Genomic DNA, 18,533 nt, shown 5'->3' with positions numbered 1-18,533 from the left:
TTTACTTTTATTTATTTAATAAAAATAAGAAAATACCTCCCATTTGGAAACAATGGTATTGCCAAAATTTCAAGATTCTAATTAAATTAAAATGTCAACCCCTCACTTTTAGTACATAACAGAAAACTGCATATTTTTCGCAGGAGGAAATGGCTTAAAACATGACATTGTTCTTCAAATAAAACTTTACAACTTTGTAGTTACTCTTAGAAAAATTCAAGGATCAATTACTGTCATTTTTAATCTTGAGAATCAATACTTTTTCTGAAAGTCATTTTTTCCATACTTAGACAGATTTTAAGGGGCCGACAAGGTTTTCGGATACTTGAAAGCACTTGGGCCATGCATAGCATTGAAATGTATCTTATTTGCACGTTTTACCTGAAAACACTAAAAATATACCTTATGTGCAATATCAAATAAAAGCTAGATAAATACAAGTTAAAATAACATAAAAAAGAAATAGTCGCACCAGATATCTGCAATCTTGGGTGCTCATCATAGGCCATTTTAAACATAATTCTAGTCTTTTATTTTGTTCTTTCTTGCAAGAAAGCCATCCTAGGACAATACAAGACCAAGCAAAAAAGCCATCCTAAGACAATACAAGACCAAAAATCCTTCATGATTTGTCACTTCAAGGCCATACCTATCATAATTGCCCCTTTACCCATTGGACAATAATTGTTAGAAAATTTTTTATCTCTTGTATAATAGAAGTTAGTCTTGCCAATGTAAGCCAAGATTTTTTCTACACATGCATAGCACCTCCCAGTCACCATTCAATTCACACTTTCACCTATTAACTTCTCTCTCTAAAAATTTCTTGTGTTCTTATTTTGTTTTTCTTGTTCTTGAGTTCTTCCTAAGTTCTTCAAGAAACTCATCATAGATCGCCACTAAACCACCACTCGACCGCCCTCTCGATCCAAAAATTTTAGTAGTTAAGTCAAGAGTTAGTTTCGAGAGAAACCATTTTCTTTCGAAGCTACCGGAAGTTTACCGTAGGAAGTCACTCCATCCGATCGTCAACTTACTTTTCGTAGTCGTCACTACTGCCAAGAAGAACGGTAGAATACCTCGACTTACTCACTCTAAGTATATGTAGATTTTTCCTTACTCACTAATCCTATGTATAAAGGTTGTATGATCATGTCAATTATTCTTACCCCTATCTCTAAGTATAAAAGTAAAAATATTTAATGCTTTTATTGATTGAATTGCATGAAGTTTGAAAAGGGTTTTATTAAGGGCTTGAAAAGAAATACGATGACGTGGAATAAATCGACTTTATTTTCTGGAAAAACATATGTTGTTTTAAACTTACCTAAGAGGAAGAAAAAACGGATTTCGAAAGCATAAACTTGATTAAAAGTATTCGTATTTTAATATTTAGGACGGTTATGAGCATGTATACGTGATTACTAGGATTATTTGCCTTGATGTGCGATAAAGCATAAGTAATTTTTACTCCAAAGGCGTCCGTACATATGGCGTTATGCTTTAAGTGGTGATTTGAGCATGATTAGTAATATAGAGTTGGATGAGCTTGCTAGTTTAGTTTCAAGATTATAATGCATGATTTATGATTTCATATGTGAAAAGTCCTACCGCGGAGTCTATGCATGTAACGAGACACATAAATTGAGAAAGTAAAAATATGACACCTAGGGTGTGTTAAAGATAAGGTGTGGTTTTGAAACCACAATGGGGCTGGACTTGGAAGCGCATTGTGTGGTGTATGTGTGTGAAAACGTTTTCGAAAAACCCAATGAGAACTTGGACCAGCGGAATCTTTGTGGGAATACTCGGGAACCCGGAGCGGCAGAACCGAGGAATGAATTGTGGCTTGGTTATCCGCAGAGAGGAGCCAACGCAATTGTTTTAATGATTTGCGAAAACCCAAATGGGAACCCGAAGCGGCGGAACCATTGTGGGATTCTCAGGAACCCGGAGGGCAGAACCGATGGTTTTGAATTGTGGATTGGTTATCCGTGGAGAGAATTGCCAATGACAAATTTCATGTTTTTGTGTGCCAATGGGAACCCGGAGCGGCAGAACCATTGTGAGGATACTCGAAAATTCGGAGTGACGGAACCGAGGTTGAGTGTGTTAAAAACGATTTTGAAAATGTTGATTTAGTAAATGAAAAGTGAAAATGGTGACACGGTCTACGAAAAGTCACGTAGGAGAAACTTAGATATCACGGACACCAACGTTAGTTAAATAGTGAATGTGAATGTATCATTGCTAACTGTTTTGTTAAATATGCATGTACTAATTTGAGATCGCTAAACTACAATGCCCTATTATGTGTAAGTTATGGGTTAGTGGGTATGAGATTGTTCTGCTGAGCTTTCGTAGCTCATGGTGTTATCTTTGGTGATCTTGACATATTATACTGGTGGCGACGATGGTATAATGTGTTAGACTTTGTAGATGAACAAGGTGAGTTGTACACCCTGGAAGCTTTTGGAACCGAAGAGCTGGTTATGATGGAGAAGCAGACAGAGCTATAATTAGGAATCCTAAAATTCCCTTCCTTTTGTAATGAAAAGTACTCTTATGGAGGTTGTGATGTAATAATGAGCCAGACTCTATTTTGAAATCCAATAAATTTATCTATTTTACGTACCCAAAATTCAGGGCATTATAAAATCTGTTTTTAAAAAATTGTATTTATAGTTTTTAAAATTTCAAAACTATTTGTGTAAATACAATTCTTTCAAAATTTCTCAAAATTGTATTTACAGATTTTAAGTGCACAAAGTGTGTTTTTTGAAAAACTGTTTATAACATAAATTGTTTTTTTTTCCTTCAAAAATCATTTTTTCAAAAAATATGTGTAAAATAAAGGGAAAAAGTTTGAAGGGCCTATTGATTTTGATTATGGGCAAAATAACCAATGTGAAATTTGACATTGCTAACTTTAGCAACCTCTAAATGAATAATCAAAATCTGATGTGACATGTTTTGATTATTTACATTTGCTTATTCCACAGCTGATACTGTAACGATCCGGATTTTTGCCCTAATTTTTTTTAATAAAGAAATTATTTTTAATCAAATAGTCTATAGTAATCGAGTAATTATTTAAAAAAGTATTATTAATAATAAAACTAATTCTTTTTCTTAAAAAGATATATGCAAATATAATTATCTTATCCTATTTTTATTTTTTTCCAATTTGCATGCATGCACACCCCTTCCATCTCTCCCTCTCCTACTAAGTCTCTATTCCCTCCTTAACCCTAAAATCAAGCCAAATTCGTTCATTCCAAATCTCATGAACCCAACTCCATTGAATTCACTCTTATCCAACATCTTTCAAATTCACCTATATAACCTCCCCCCATTGACCCACGAAATTTACACCACAATATTCCTCACGCCCCACCAGTTCAAAACAGAGAGAAAAATCAGAGAAAATCAAGCTCCAATCCATGGAGTTTTAGAGAGAGAAAGAAAGAGAGAGAAAAGTGGGTTTCATACCAAGATCCAACCGAAACTCAATTCGACCATTCCAATCTCTTCCTACTACTCCTAGCATCACCAAACGTCGTCCAATTCAGTCCCAAGTTCCCCTGATCAAAGAACCCGAAGTTGTCTTCTCCAAATTCTAAGTTTCGGCTTAAAATCAATTCGATCCAATTTAAGGTATTATAATCCATTCCAACCCCTTCTCCAAGTATAATAAGTGTTTATATGCTTAACCCTATGTCCTGAACAAAAAAAATATAGTTCACTGCGCGTTTTCTGCTGTATTCACCAATTTGATATTATTTTTGATCCTGACACTTTATTTGTAATTATTTACGAATAAGATGACACTTATGATATTTATTTTGCAATCTTTCTGATATTAATATTATAAAAACTACTGACTTGATATTAGTTTCTTACAATATAATATCACCTTAGTATAAAACGTATTAATTATATCAGTTTAATTTATTTGGTAGATTGAGTTGATTTAAACGTTTCGAAACAACTTTGCGACCTTCCGAATATCATTTTTGACACCCGGACTATTTTTTCTAGACTTTTCACATCTCAAGGACCATAAATTGTTAAGATCATGTTTTATTTATTTAATTATCTATTTATTAAATTATTTATTAGTTATCTATCAAAGTTTACCAACGAAAAATCTTTGCGACCTTCCAAACAATGTTTTAACATCCAAACTAATTTTTCCTAGACTCCTTGCATCTCAAAGATGATATCTTGTTAAATTAATATATTTTTTATTTAAATTACTATTTATTGTTATTTTTATAGTGTTTCCAATTAAAATTACCTTACGACCATATAAACCTTATTATTAATGTCCGAGTAATTTCATTTAGACTCCCTACATTCCGAAGATGAAACTTTGTTAACCTCAACATATTTTAATTAGTAAATTATTTATTATCTATTTACTTCACTTTCGGCCACTTTATTTAACGTTTTCATTTAAAATAATCCCGCGATCATCCGAACCCAACTTTTGATACTCAACTGGTTGCATAAGACCTCTTGGACTCTTAATCAGGTCACGTTAATTATTTTAATATATTTTTACCTAATTAATGCATTAAATTAGTTTTTAATTAATCTAATTACTTAGAAATAATTAATGAGAGCCTAGAAAAATATATTTTTTTAAATCCTTTTAGAAAGCTCTTACATATTATCATCTTGGCCATATGAGACTAAGAGCAACGGCCCATTCATAAAAGGTTGTGTGATTGTTTTGCTTATAGTTTGTTTTAATTATTATTCGTTTTAATTGTATATTGCACTATCACTTGATTTGAATGTTAGGATGGACCCTAGAAACATGGGGTGATATGCGAATAGAGTTCACTTAGACGATGCTAGGTAATGGATAAATTGAAAAATTTTGTTTTCTTTAGAATGACTGCAGACGGGATTTTGAGATGTGATGAGTTGGATGTGATGGTTTGAAACTGGCAAAGTAAGCCCAGTGTTGATTGATAAATTGAAACTGGCGAGAGTCCAATGATGAATTGAAACTGGCGGGAGTCCAGTGATGATTTAAACCTGGCGGGTAGTCCAGTGATGTTTTGATAAAACCTGGTGGTGGTCCAGTGATGTTTGTGATGATAAAACCTGGCGGTGGTCCAGTGGTCCAGTGATATTTTATGATGATAAAACCTGGCGGTGGTCCAGTGATGTTTGTGATGATAAAACTTGACGGTGATCCAGTGATATTTTCTGATGATAAAACCTGGCGGTAGTCCAGCGATGTTTGTGATGATAAAACATGGCGGTGATCCAGTGATATTTTCTGATGATAAAACCTGGCGGGTGTCCAGTGATGAATTGAAATTGGCAAAGTAAGCCCAGTGGTGAAAGTGATGAATGATGATTGGCAAAGTAAGCCCAATGATGAATGATGAATTGAAACTGGCAAAGTAAGCCCAGTGATGAATGTGATGATTGTGAAGTGGTGTATAAGATAAGCGAACCCTAGTTGTGATTCAGGCATGATAAGCTTTCCCCTTGTTGTAGTGATTGGGGTGCACACACTCGGTATATCTGCGACAGCAAAGGGAAGTGATCTCATGGGACCGAGCATGGCTAGCGATTAGGGAGGAAAGATCCCGTGGAGGAGATCTTAGATCGCACGATAGGATAATGGATAGTAATAAATCAATTTATGTGAAAAATCTTTGTTTTACTTCTTCGTATCATATTTATCCTGCTGCGTGCTAATTGTATACTAAGAGGGGTAGTTGGGTTGGAATATTGTACTGGGTGATTTATCACTCACGGATACGTCGGTATCCTGGTAAATCGATTGCTTCGGCGATCAATTTGCCAGAGGGCGTATGATTCAATGGAGGAGTAGTCGGACACAAAAGGAATACCAGGGATGGAGATCGAGTATGCTCGGGATTCGTGTCAAGCTTAGAGTCAACTCTGAAGTTAATGTATTTTAAATCAGTAAATTTATCTTGTAATTGTAATAGATAAACCTTTATTTTGAAATATTTTATTTATTTAGAAATATTTTCGTAAAAGTATTTTATTTTGCTCCTGAGAAGTCGGGGCGTTACAGATACTCTTAGTATATAGTATAGACATCAAGTAAATATTGTGTTGATATGAATTTTGCTTACGAACCAAAATGTAATTTTTAATTTTTCTTCTCGCAACCCAAAAAAAATTTAACTTCGCGGATCATAAGATATATTTCTCCGAGGTATATAGAGGAAATCATTGGGTATTTAAACCAATCTAGCTATACTATATAGTGCAGATATCCCTCTCCCTCCTCTACACACACACTCTCTCTCTCTCTCTCTCTCTCTCTCTCTAGTGCAGATATCCCTCTCCTCCTCTACACACACACACACTCTCCTCTCTCTCTTTCTCTCCTCCAACAAAGTCTCTTCCAAAACTCCCTTCCACGACTCACAAACAAAATGGACCTGAAACAATTGATTAGAAACCAAACCGAAGTCTCCCTATCCTTGGCAAAACAAGTATCTCAATTTGAATCCAAGGACTCGAACCTTGTCTTCTCTCCCCCCTTGATCCACGTCGTTTTGGGCTTGATCGCAACCAGATCCAAAGGCCCAACCCAATCCCAAGTACTCTCCTTCCTCAACTCCAAATCCACCGATGACCTCAACTCACTCACCTCCCAACTTGTCTCCCTCATCTTCGCCGACGGCATGCCCACTGGCGGGCCGAAGTTGTCGTTCGCCAACGGCGCTTGGTTGGACCAGTTGCTTTCTCTTAAGCCTTCTTTCAAATTGGTGGTGGATACTGTTTATAAAGCAGCTTTAAATCATGTTGATTTTCAAACTAAGGTTGGTAATTTCTCTTGTACAATTCTGTTACGTTTTATCAGCTGTATGTAGGCTAGCGAAACGAGCCGAGCTGAGCAGTGGTTCTAAAAATGTAACTCACCTTGTCTTGTTAGTCAAGTGAATCAATCTCAAACGTGTTTTAATCGCGTCGATCACGAGCCAAGACGATTCTAAGAAGTTTGGATTTCTAAGAGAACAAGAGTAGTAGGTCGTTCGATAATAGCTAGTTAAAGTTTAGTGTGAAAATAGCTTGTGCAACATTAGATTGAATTTGTAAGGGTTTTTGTTCTAAAGATGCTTGGATGCAAATATCGTATGAAGAAACATTGACAAGATTAATAGTTCAACTAGACTGAGGTCCAGTATTATTGCATCAAGTCCTGTCCAGTTTTGAACTTTAAGAGGGTTCATAACACCAAATAAGTGACTTGTCTAGTTAAAATGCATAATACTCCATACGTCTAAAAATGATAGTCTCTTACGAAAAGACGTAAAATTTTCAGATAAAAAATTAAAAAACTTGGGTTCATAATTTTTAAAAAATTTCTCACCAAATTATAGAACTGATTGAGATCTTTAATTTGGTTCGAAGAAACTTGAAATATCATGTACGAGAGTACTTTATTTATCCAAAAAATTGCACGTCTTTTTGTAGGAAACTATCATTTTAGAACGGAGAAAGTATATAACAGTGACAATCAAAGCTGAGTGGGTTCGTATGAACACCCTGGTGCTCATGTAGCACCGCCGCTCTGTCCGTTTTCATATATTTTCGGTGTTGTTTGGGTGATGCCTAGATCAGTAAGTGTAGCTCATACCGAGCTAATCAATAAGTTTTATGTTGATCATTGTGAAGGCTGTAGAGGTGACCAATGAAGTGAATCAGTGGGCTGAAACGGAGACCAATGGGATTATCAAAGAAGTTCTTCCTTCCGGTTCATTCGATGCCTCAGCTAGACTCATATTTACAAATGCACTATATTTCAAAGGGACGTGGACCGATGTCTCCCTATCCTTCGCAAAACAAATACTATCTCAATCCGCATCCAAGGACTCGAACCTTGTCTTCTCTCCCCCCTTGATCCACGTCGTTTTGGACTTGATCGCAGCCGGATCTAATGGCCCAACCCAATCCCAAGTACTCTCTCTCCTCAACTCCGAGTCCACCGACAACCTCAACTCTCTCTCCTCCCATCTCTCCCTTGTCTTCGCGGACTGCGGGCCCACTGGCGGCCCAAAATTGTCGTTCGCTAACGGGGTTTGGGTGGACCAGTCGCTATCTTTTAAGCCTTCTCTCAAAGAGGTGGTTGATACTGTTTATAAAGCGGCTTTGAATCATGTCGATTTTCGGACTAAGGTCGGTTAGTTATTTCTCTTGGACAGTTATGTTGTGTATTTTTGCAGCTGTCTGTAGGTTAGCCGAATGAGCCAAGTAGTGGTTTATAAATATAAAATATAACTCAGCTTGTCTTATTTATTAGGCGAGCCAATTAATCTCAAACGTGTTTTAGGGTGGGTTTGGATTAAAAAGTTGAGTGGCTTATTTTTTTGTTCTTATTCAAAATTTTTTTGCATTTGTTTGTTTTTGTATCAAACTTTTGTGATTTATTGATTCGTCTCTACGAGAGGAATCAGAAAAATAAAAAATTTTGATCGAAACTCATAATTTTTTGAATAAAGACAAAAATAAGTCAATAAGTCAATTTTTTTTATACTTATTCTTGTCTTTTTGAAAAATTATGAGTTTCGATAAAAAAACCAGACTCATCTATGCAAATGCACTCTATTTCAAAGGAGCGTGGATTGAGAAATTCGACGCATCGAAAACCAAATACCAAGACTTCCACCTCCTGAATGGGAGTTCGGTTCAAGTACCTTTCATGACAAGTAAGAACGACCAATTCGTTAGTGAATTTAACAGTTTCAAAGTCCTAAAGCTTCCTTACAAACATGGTGAAGATGAACGCCGATTTTCTATGTACTTCTTTCTCCCAAATGCAAATGACGGTCTTTCCGCTCTAATGGAGAAAGTGAGTTCCGAATCTGGGTTCTTAGAGGACCACTTGCCGTGCGAAAGAGTAGAAGTGGGTAAATTCCGGATCCCAAAATTTAAACTTTCCTTTGGCTTCGAAGCTTCTGAAGTTCTGAAGGGATTAGGGTTGGTTTTGCCTTTTTCCCCTGGTGAAGCGGGGCTGACAGAGATGGTGGAATCCACTACTGTCGGTCGAGATCTATACGTTTCGAGCATTTTCCACAAAGCTTTCATTGAAGTTATTTTTTTTATTTTTTCGCAATGTTTGTTTTTCGTTGATGCTGAAAACATATATACCTGGTATGGTTATGGTGTGAGCAATATGTGATTCCTAATAGTCCTTCATTTTCTTGTTTTGACATCCGTTGTTATCTTTCCACTAGATTCTGGTTTCAATAGCAGACAGTGAATGGTACTCCCTCCGTCCCAAAATTTTGGTCCTGTTACTTGTTGTTTGGAACCTCGAAATAAAATTAGCTGTATCTTTTAATTTATAATGTTTTGAAAAATGATTTTCACACTTCCCTATTAACCATCCACATCCCTTTTTTTTTATTTTTATCCCAATGAACTCACAATATTGTCATTGGATATATGTGTGAAAAAGTGTATTAAATAAAAGGTAAGATAGTAATTAATTCAAGAAGGTGAAGACAAAAAAGGGAGTGTAGATAGTTAAAAGGGGAGAGTGAAAATCAAATCCCAATATTTTTTTAGGGAATTGATTTCTACGGTCCTTTTTTTTTTTATAACAACACTCCTTTTTTTGAATTTTAATATAGTGCAAAGAAATTTTGAAAAATATGCACGAAATTATTTTATTTTTTGGTATCAAAATTGCACGTCTTTTCCTAAGGGACCGGCAATTTGGGTATGTTTCAGCCAGACTTTGGTTTCAATAGCTGTTCAGGAAGGTCAACATTGCTCCGAAAGTAATATGTTGGCGATCTCCCCAATGGTTGCAACTCTAAGAGCGCTAGGAGGTGCTGTTGACTCAAAATCTAGCATGGATCGTAAAGGAATTATGGTTGGATTCAACGGCTCTCCTTGGATCCGTCATCTTGACCTGTAATCCTATTTCTATATGCCAATCAAAATCAGATGATGATTCGAGATCAAAGTATAAGAGTTTCAAGATAAGATGACCAAAATTTAATAAAAGTCCGGTCATCGGCGACAAATTTGAAAAATTGTTTGAGAAAGCCTAAAACCCATACCACTAATTCAGCAAATGAAGTGGTAGGAACTTGTCTTCGAACAAGTTTGTTCCCTTGTTGCAATACATTCGTAGCCATACAATATGGGTAGGAATTTTGATAAGTACAATCTTAGGTACGATCACGTGACTGGAAGTGCACTTGTTTCAGTATAGTTTGTATAATGTTAGAGCATTCACATGTGGCTCTTCAAACACTTCTTTAGGTTGAAACAAAGAGCAAAATGAAGAAAATAGCCTCACATCAGGCTCGTCAATGGTGGGGACCGCTGGTCAAAATTTTAGTTTTGGAACAGTTACTCGTCTCTCTAAGAGAGCCATTGTTCACTAAACTAGTAATACTTTATGAAGTACTAGCAGGTGCCTGTGCCTAAAGGCACGTTCTAATGTAATACAGTCCCAACTTAAATAAGTTATCTGCTTTACCCATTCAATTTAACCTACTCACTCTCTACCTCACTTTAAAAAGCTCATGCCAAGATAGAGAGAAGTAAAAAAAAAAAAAAAAGGCAATAATTTATGGGTTAATTATCAACCCTCTTGAAAAAATATTAACCTAAAATGGAAAAAACCAAAAGATAATAAATTGGAAAGAAAGTGATGTATGTTAATTATTAATTGCAACAACAGAGGTCAAAGTATAATTTAAGAAAATATGCTACGATCTTAGTTTGAAGGCCATCAACGGCTATAGAAGTGCTCATGTTTGTATGCGTAAACAAAAATCGCTCTGTTTTATAATATAGAATATATTTTGGAGCAATAAAAAACAATTCACTCAAACATTGGTTAATGGGATTGCTTTAAATATTTAATTGAGTAGAAAGTGAGAATAAAGAGCCTGATGTTGTGTAATTGTAGAAAAGTGAATAGTTAAAGTAAAGAAGTGGATTTTGAGGATTAATTTGGTCCACCTGCAGGACCACCTACCACTAGTCTTCCGTCGGAGGGGTTTATTGCACAAAAATGTCAGGACTCACGCTCCCGAAGAGGGAAGCCCAACGAATGTCAGGTGCAAAGCCCCGCACCTCATTAAGATCATATTGGCATACTCTTCCAAAAAAAGAAGAGCAAACCCCATTGAAGATGGGAGTGAGGTACAACAAGGCCATTTCTGTCCGTCGCCGAAAAGAGTTCAAGTTCGATCCTTTGCCATGGATGGAAAACAATCCGGATATAGATAGTGTTCAGTGAGTGTCTTGTCGTTGAAGGATTCTCTTTGAACGAATCCGATTTATCACTAGGGAAGAATCTTTGATAGTGGCATCCCAATAAGCAGACGATAAGTAGGCTTTGCCATAGCATTATTCTTTTTCGAGCGAAATTTTTCAGTGCCTGGTGGGCACGGGCCACATGGTGCCGTACACCAATCTCGGTCGTCCAATGAAGTTTTGAACGGCTCAGATCTATTCGGCTGTCGAGGTGTATTTTAGTCATTTCACACTTTAAAATTAGCCGAACAGATCGATCTGGACCGTCCAAAATTTCATTGGACGGCCGAGATGGTACAAGGCACCAAGTGGCCCGTGCCCACCCGGCACTGAAAAATTTCTCTTTCTTCGAAGTGGGAATGCTCTTATTCCATTATTCGTTAAAAAAATCATTAATTGCAACCATAATTAACAAGTACTATAAGCAACACTTACTATGAGCATGCTACAATGTTATGTCGAACAATACCGAATGAGATACTGCACAAATAGTAAAAAAAATTTCGCCAACCGATAACAACAGATGATATTATAACTCCAATCAAAGATTACATCAAGTTTTTTGATGTACCTGTATCAAGTTTCTAATCTTTTTGCCGAAAAAAGAAGAAGATTACATCAAGTTGAAAACTCGTCCTTAAACAAAGGACCAAGTAACCAAGATGACAAAGATTCATCCGTAGACTATATACTCCAAACCAACTAAACCTTTTCCTACAGAAACAAGAAACACCACCAAATCGGGAGAAAAACTCACGACAAAAAATTGGAGAGAAAACCTCCACAAAAGGGAGAAGAAGAAGCAAATGATAGCAAACCAACAAGAAAATGAAGAAAAACCTCGTCATCTTCAATATCCATCAACATATATAGATCTCCAACTTCGATGACTCAATCATGCACAAAAGCTCCGCACCCATAGCCGCACATCTGAACCGCATCGCTAGAGATGAGTCACCGATGAATGGTGAATATGATGAAGGAGGTTCGGCGGTAGAGGAACCGGGGAGACCAAGGCGTCGGGAGGTATATATGAAGGGAGAATGAGGGTGGAGAGTGATGAAAGGAAATGAAAAGAGATTTCGATCGGAAACCAACAGAGATAAAAACTCCATAGAAGAGATGCCCCCACCCCCCAGTTTGCCCATTTTAGGATGGAAACCCTAGATAGAGGGAGGGAGGGGAAGGGAGAAACAAACACTCCGCTTGGTTTTCATTTTTGAGAGTAACTTTTAACTCTCGGCACAGTTTTCAATAAATCTCTCTCTCTATCTCTTCACTCATTACCACTCAACTCTTAAAAATAATTTTTTAAGATGTAAACCAAACAAAGTGAAAGAGATGCGACGGCTAGGATCAGAGATAGAAAGAGCGGGCATTGGCCGGCTTTTTAGTTGTGTGTTTTAACTTTTTAGTCGTATAGAGAGAGAGAGAGAGAGAGAGAGAGAGAGCAGGTATTGGCCGGCTTTTTAGTTGTGTGCTTTTTACTTTTTAGTCGTCAATCTGTACTGCGCGAATAGTATGATAGCTACAATGTCTCAAGATTAATTCTTCAATTTCTCAAAATCGTCAAGAAAATTAGAATGAGTATAAATAAATTTGAAAATCATTGTACAAAAATTTCTTCCTCGATTTGGATTCAAGACTTCTCCTGGCTGGTGGCGATTATTTGGGTTCCAAGCGAAAGAGGTACACTGGTGGTTGACTGTTGGCGAAAACGTTGAACCCATAACCTATCTCAATTGTTCTTGCTCTTTGAAGACTTCCTGGTTTAGTAATCAATAACTTGATGGTTTTGAAGATTTCCTGGCTTAGTATATAGAAAAAATTGTTGTGTATATTACCAAATATACTTTATCAATTATTTTCCATATCGAAATACGAAGACAAGATGGTTTATCATTTTTAAAGTTTAAGTATATAAAAAAAAGATTTATTCAAGTTTCCTTATAAAAACCATTTATGGCAGAGCATTTGGGTTTCAGGATAGTCAATTGAAAAACTTTTTCTACAATTGACGTTACATCATGTAAATCAAGTGTGAAGATATGTTGACTAACCTTTCAAATTAAAATTTAATTTTTCAGTAGTCACTCAAGAACAATAATGTGTTGATTAACATTTTATATTCGGGGCGGTTTCAGGGACACGTAAAAAACATCTAAAAATATATCCCAAATCTCAATCTCATAGTTTCCAATCAAATTTTTTTGATCCGAACCGTTCAATGTGTGCAGAATGTGATTTTAAGAGTGTTTTGCAAGAAATTAGTAAAAAATATGACCGGGAAGTGTTTATTTTGAGCAATTTTTAATTGAACCGTTCATCAAATCTGAGATAAAAACTGCTCAGATCAAGCCCTTCCCGATCCTTTTTATTTTTTTATTTTTGAAGGGTATCCTTAAAATCACGTTCTAATCACATTGAGCAGCTCGGATAATCAAAATTTGATTGAAATTTTTTAATATTCATTTGGCGTCCAAAGTAATACATTGTATAAAGGAAATACCAACCAATCACAGAATAATATTTCCAGTTTTATTCTTTTAATATTCATTTGGCGTCCAAAGTAATACATTGTATAAAGGAAATACCAACTAATCACAGAATATTCCTAGTTTTATTCTTTTTTGAAAATTTATGTAGTTTTACAAGTAATTTATTTAACTTATTATTAATAAAGGCTTTATTTAATCGCTATAACAACCTTTACAAATTGTGAATACTTATTTGGAAAGAATGAATCGGATTCAAGCTCTAGTGTCATCATTCGCTGGAATCGAAAAATCTGCAAGATCGGGTGACAATTTGTATCCATTAAACAAATTGTCGGAATTTCAACTCTACAAATTCGTTGTTTGCACCATGTCACTCGCAATGCTATTCAAACGACATTTGACTGTGTTACTATATAGTATAGACATCGAGTAAATATTGTGTTGATCTGAATTTTGCTTATGACCCAAAATGTACAGTAATTTTTAAATTTTCTTCTCGCAACCCCAAAAAAATTAACTTCGCGGATCATATGATATATTTTTCTGAGGTATATTGAGGAAATCATTGGGTATTTAAACCAGTATATATACTATATACTATATAGTGCAGATATCCCTCTCCCTCCTCTCCTCTCTCTCTCTACAATCCTTCTTACCTCCAACAAAGTCTCTTCCAAAACTCCCTTAGCTTCCACAACTCCCAAACAAAATGGACCTGAAACAATTGATTGGAAACCACACCGATGTCTTCCTATCCTTCGCAAAACGAGTATCTCAATCCGAATCCAAGGACTTGAACCTTGTCTTCTCTCCCCCCTTGATCCACGTTGTTTTGGGCTTGATCGCAGCTGGATCCAAAGGCCAAACCCAATCCCAAGTACTTTCTTTCCTTAACTCCAAATCCACCAACGACCTCAACTCTCTCACCTCCCAACTTGTCTCCCTTGTCTTCGCCGATGGCGGGCCCGCTGGTGGCCCAACGCTGTCGTACGCCAATGGGGTTTGGGTGGACCAATCGCTTTCTCTTAAGCCTTCTTTCAAAAAGGTGGTCGATACTATTTATAAAGCGTCTTTGAATCATGTCGATTTTCCTACTCAGGTCGGTTATTTCTCTTAGACAATTTGCTTGTTATGTGTTTTTGCTGCTGTATGCAGGGTAGTCGAATAGTGGTTTCTAAAATGAAGGTTAGCTTGTCTTGTTTATCAAGTGAGCCAATCTCATATGTGTTTTAATCGCGTCGATCATAAGCCAAGACGATTCTAATAAGTTTGACTTTCTAAGATAACAATGACAAAGTATAAGAGTTCAACTACACTCTACACTTTCAAAGGGTTCATGACACCAAACAAGTCACTTGTCCTGTTAAAATGCATATACATCAGTGGCGGCTCCAAGAATTTGTAGTAAGGAGTTTAGAAATTACCTTGACTCTACTAGATGATCTATTAACTAATAATATATGTACAAAATCTCATATAGTTGTATAACCTCTATACTAAAAAAATTAACTACAAGGCGAAATGAGAACTTAAAAATACATACTATTTTTTTAACAAAAATTTAATTTTTTAGAAAGTTGTATTGCATAGTAGACAGTGTTTCGAGAATGGACGAGGTAAAATTTAATAATTGTCCTAGATTAGTTCTCATATTTTGTGCCAACGTTTAACCAACGAATAATCTACTAAAACTCTTTTGAAAGAAATTCTAGTGACTATGTTAGAGCTGACTTTCTCGAAAATATGTTGTTCTTTAGGATGACGTGATGAAATTTTTTATCATAGTCTAAATTTGAAAAAATATTATTCAAGTTAACAGAGTTTGCAATATAGTTGAATTTTTTTAAAACTTTGTCCGTAATTCTATAAGCTAACCAGACAAAAAAAATTAAAAAATTTACTGTCATGAATGCGAAGTTAACACATTTAGAACATCGATAATAAAGATGGAGAGGGAACACAAAGTATAATACTTATGCCAATAGATTCTTCTTTTTCTCTTTCTTTTAAATTTTTTTTATTATGATTATGAGCTTTATTTGAGGTAATGTGTTAGGTGTTCAAATATGAATTACCTGGATTGATGAGCTGTAATTGAGTGTTCAATTGGTTTTGGGTTAGGAGTTCAATTCTTTTTAGGTTACGTGTTCAAGATTATTAGAATTGGATGTTCATTGATATTTGAGTTGGATGTTCAAAGAAAATTTAGCCCATAATTTTTACATGTATTCTAAGAAAAAAAAATTGTTTGGATGTTCAGGTTACCATGGAATGCTCTTAATAGAGCCGCCTTTGATATACATATTTACCAATAAAAATAAAAAAGAGCATAATGTAGCGCCACCCCTGTTCCTTTGCATTTTCGGTCTGCCTAGTTGAGTAAGGGTAGATTATATATACATGCGCTAATCTTTCAGTTTTCTGTTGATCATTGTGAAGGCTGATGAGGTGACCAATGAAGTGAATCAGTGGGCTGAAAAGCAGACCAATGGGCTTATCAAAGAAGTTCTTCCTTCTGGTTCAGTCGATGCTTCAACCAGACTCATCTTTGCAAATGCACTCTATTTCAAAGGGGCATGGACTGCAAAATTCGACGCATCGAAAACCAAAGACCAAGAGTTTCACCTCTTGAATGGGAGTTCAGTTCAAGTACCCTTCATGACAAGCAAGAAGAAACAACTTGTTAGGGCATTTGACGGTTTCAAAGTCCTAGGGCTTCCTTACAAACAAGGTGAAGATAAACGCCGATTTTCTATGTACTTCTTTCTTCCAAATGCAAAAGACGGTCTTTCCGCTTTAATGGAGAAAGTGAGTTCCGAATCAGGGTTCTTAGACCGCCACTTGCCATGCCGGAAAGTAGAAGTGGGTATATTCCGGATCCCAAAATTTAAATTCTCCTTTGGCTTCGAAGCTTCTGAAGTTTTGAAGGGATTAGGGTTGGTTTTGCCTTTTTCCCCTGGAGAAGGGGAGCTAACAGAGATGGTGGAATCCACTACTGTTGGTCGAAACCTATACGTTTCGAGCATTTTCCACAAAGCTTGCATTGAAGTTAATGAAGAAGGCACTGAAGCGGCAGCCGCTTCCGCTTTTGTTGGGAGGTTTGCGTGTTATGTAGCGCCGATAGATTTTGTGGCGGACCACCCTTTCTTGTTCGTAATTAGAGAAGACATGACTGGTGCGGTGCTGTTCATTGGCCAAGTGCTTAATCCCCTTGCGGGTTGATTGAACCTGATCCGACGCAGTGAGGTAAATGTGTATGTCGATCGACGCAGTGAGGTAAATGTGCTTAATCCCCTTGAGCTTGTAGTGAGTTCTAATTTCGTCATTGATGTTTGCATTTCGTTTTTTTTGGCTTGGCAATGTTTGTATTTCGTTAATGGTGAAAACATACCTGGTATATATACTATGGTGTGGGCAATTTGTGATTTCTGATACTCCTTCAATGGTATTGTAAGTAGCTGTTTGATATATACCTGTCATTTTCTCGGTAACTGTATACTCTGAAATTCTTGTGACATTACAACAAGATCTTGTTGCAACTTTGAAACGGGACTCGGGGTGCTATAGTGCATCCTCCCTCTACACGGTGTAATGCGGTTGATCCGGCCATCCATCTCGGCAATTGACGGCTCAGATTGGGAATCGAATAATCAACTGCTCGGATTAGTAGAAGCTCGGATTTAATCCGAGCCGTCTATACCGAGATGGATGATCGGATCGGCTGCACTGCAGCACCTCCCAATTCCTTTGAAACGTTGATGGTTGAGAATGAACTTGGACGTGGAAGCACACTTGGGATCCCAATACGATGTAGGGTTCTATGAGTTTCGAGAAAAGCTTAACAAAATTTGATAAAAGTCCACGCGCGACAAATTTGAAGATTTGTTTGGGAAAGCCTAAAACCCATGCCATTAATTCAACAAATGAATACAATCTTATGTAAGATCACGTGACTTGAAGTGCACTAGGAGTACCATATAAACTTTGGGAAACACAAGATTTAGCGTATAATGTTACTATTACATTATTCGTTAAATAGAATAAATTTGGTGTAAACATTTGTTTTCTCTAAATCAATTATATTGTACCACGTCGTCATGTTCTATTGATTGAAACCACTGTTTTGCAATGTGGCACGATGTAATTGATTTGGAGGAAACAAATGTTTACACCGGCGGTGTAAAAAATATCTCTTCGTTAAAATATTCATAAATTGTAACCATAATTAATTAACATGTACTATAAACAACACTCACTAGAGACCACAAGGGCAACTAGATTATGGGTTTCTTTGGGAAAGCTAACTGCTCATCTAGTTTAGAAGTGGAAATTTGGGCAATCTACAGAGGTCTCTCTATCATGCTAGAGAAAGGGATGTACAATGTTAATATTGAACCTGACTCCAGCATCGCGGTGAAACTTTGTAAGAAAGGTACCCCTCTAGATCACGCACATCGTTATAGAGTTGAAGAAGCTAAGAGGATTGTGGGAAGGACTAATGCTACCTTTACGCATATCTTTCGACAAGCAAACCAAGTTGCTGATTGTTTAGCTCGTCTGGGTTCTCAACAAGAGGAGTTGATTGCCACCAGAAATGTCCCGTTTGCGGCTAGGGAGTTCATACTTTTTGATGCCATGGGGGTTGGCCATCTTAGAACCTAGTTATGGTTCTTGTATTTCCTCTGTTTTAGCAGTGTCTGCATTATGATACTTTGTATTTTTTACTTGATTTTGTAGTTAATCTAATAT

The 18,533-nt window shown here is 36.5% G+C and overlaps 4 protein-coding genes across 5 annotated transcripts in view; all 4 read left to right on the top strand.

The window, feature by feature from the left end:
- LOC131332485 (serpin-ZX-like) overlaps window positions 1-17,214 on the top strand; it is a 28,120-nt gene extending 10,906 nt beyond the window's left edge. The window contains exon 3 of the transcript XR_009201669.1: window positions 17,085-17,214. The gene's annotated coding sequence lies outside the window, so the exon portion shown is untranslated. The remainder of the gene's footprint in view (window positions 1-17,084) is intronic.
- Window positions 6,690-8,193, top strand: LOC131333006 (serpin-ZX-like). Its single transcript, XM_058367304.1, has 2 exons — window positions 6,690-6,827; window positions 7,684-8,193. The coding sequence occupies exons 1-2, from the start codon at window positions 6,690-6,692 to the stop codon at window positions 8,191-8,193; spliced, it is 648 nt and encodes a 215-aa protein (XP_058223287.1).
- On the top strand, window positions 8,053-17,050 carry LOC131332484 (serpin-ZX-like). Of its 2 annotated transcripts, none has more exons than XM_058366757.1 (2): window positions 8,053-8,184; window positions 16,224-17,050. In XM_058366757.1, exon 2 carries the CDS (start codon window positions 16,443-16,445, stop codon window positions 17,004-17,006), a length of 564 nt encoding a protein of 187 aa, XP_058222740.1. In that variant the 5' UTR covers window positions 8,053-8,184; window positions 16,224-16,442; the 3' UTR covers window positions 17,007-17,050. The 2 variants fall into 2 exon arrangements, with proteins under 2 accessions (XP_058222740.1, XP_058222739.1); XM_058366756.1 differs by lacking the exon at window positions 8,053-8,184 and adding an exon at window positions 14,406-14,883.
- LOC131333005 (serpin-ZX-like) lies at window positions 8,580-9,931 on the top strand. Its single transcript, XM_058367303.1, has 3 exons — window positions 8,580-9,097; window positions 9,243-9,271; window positions 9,742-9,931. The coding sequence occupies exons 1-3, from the start codon at window positions 8,708-8,710 to the stop codon at window positions 9,929-9,931; spliced, it is 609 nt and encodes a 202-aa protein (XP_058223286.1). The 5' UTR covers window positions 8,580-8,707.
- Window positions 17,215-18,533: the final 1,319 nt, after the last annotated feature.

This window comes from Rhododendron vialii, chromosome 7a, assembly GCF_030253575.1.
Source record: "Rhododendron vialii isolate Sample 1 chromosome 7a, ASM3025357v1".
NCBI classification, from domain to species: domain Eukaryota; kingdom Viridiplantae; phylum Streptophyta; class Magnoliopsida; order Ericales; family Ericaceae; genus Rhododendron; species Rhododendron vialii.
Note: the sequence above shows the minus strand (reverse complement) of the source record. Positions and strands in the feature narration are given on the sequence as shown.

Excerpts from the sequence above, each read along its gene's own strand:
- LOC131333006 (XM_058367304.1), top strand. The coding sequence starts at position 6,690 with ATGCCCACTGGCGGGCCGAAGTTGTCGTTCGCCAACGGCGCTTGGTTG. Across the intron at positions 6,828-7,683 it reads ATGTTGATTTTCAAACTAAG|GCTGTAGAGGTGACCAATGA; the intron begins GTTGGTAATTTC and ends ATCATTGTGAAG.
- LOC131333005 (XM_058367303.1), top strand. The coding sequence starts at position 8,708 with ATGACAAGTAAGAACGACCAATTCGTTAGTGAATTTAACAGTTTCAAA. Across the intron at positions 9,098-9,242 it reads TCCACAAAGCTTTCATTGAA|ATTCTGGTTTCAATAGCAGA; the intron begins GTTATTTTTTTT and ends TCTTTCCACTAG. Across the intron at positions 9,272-9,741 it reads TCAATAGCAGACAGTGAATG|CCAGACTTTGGTTTCAATAG; the intron begins GTACTCCCTCCG and ends GGTATGTTTCAG.
- LOC131332484 (XM_058366756.1), top strand. The coding sequence starts at position 14,494 with ATGGACCTGAAACAATTGATTGGAAACCACACCGATGTCTTCCTATCC. Across the intron at positions 14,884-16,223 it reads ATGTCGATTTTCCTACTCAG|GCTGATGAGGTGACCAATGA; the intron begins GTCGGTTATTTC and ends ATCATTGTGAAG.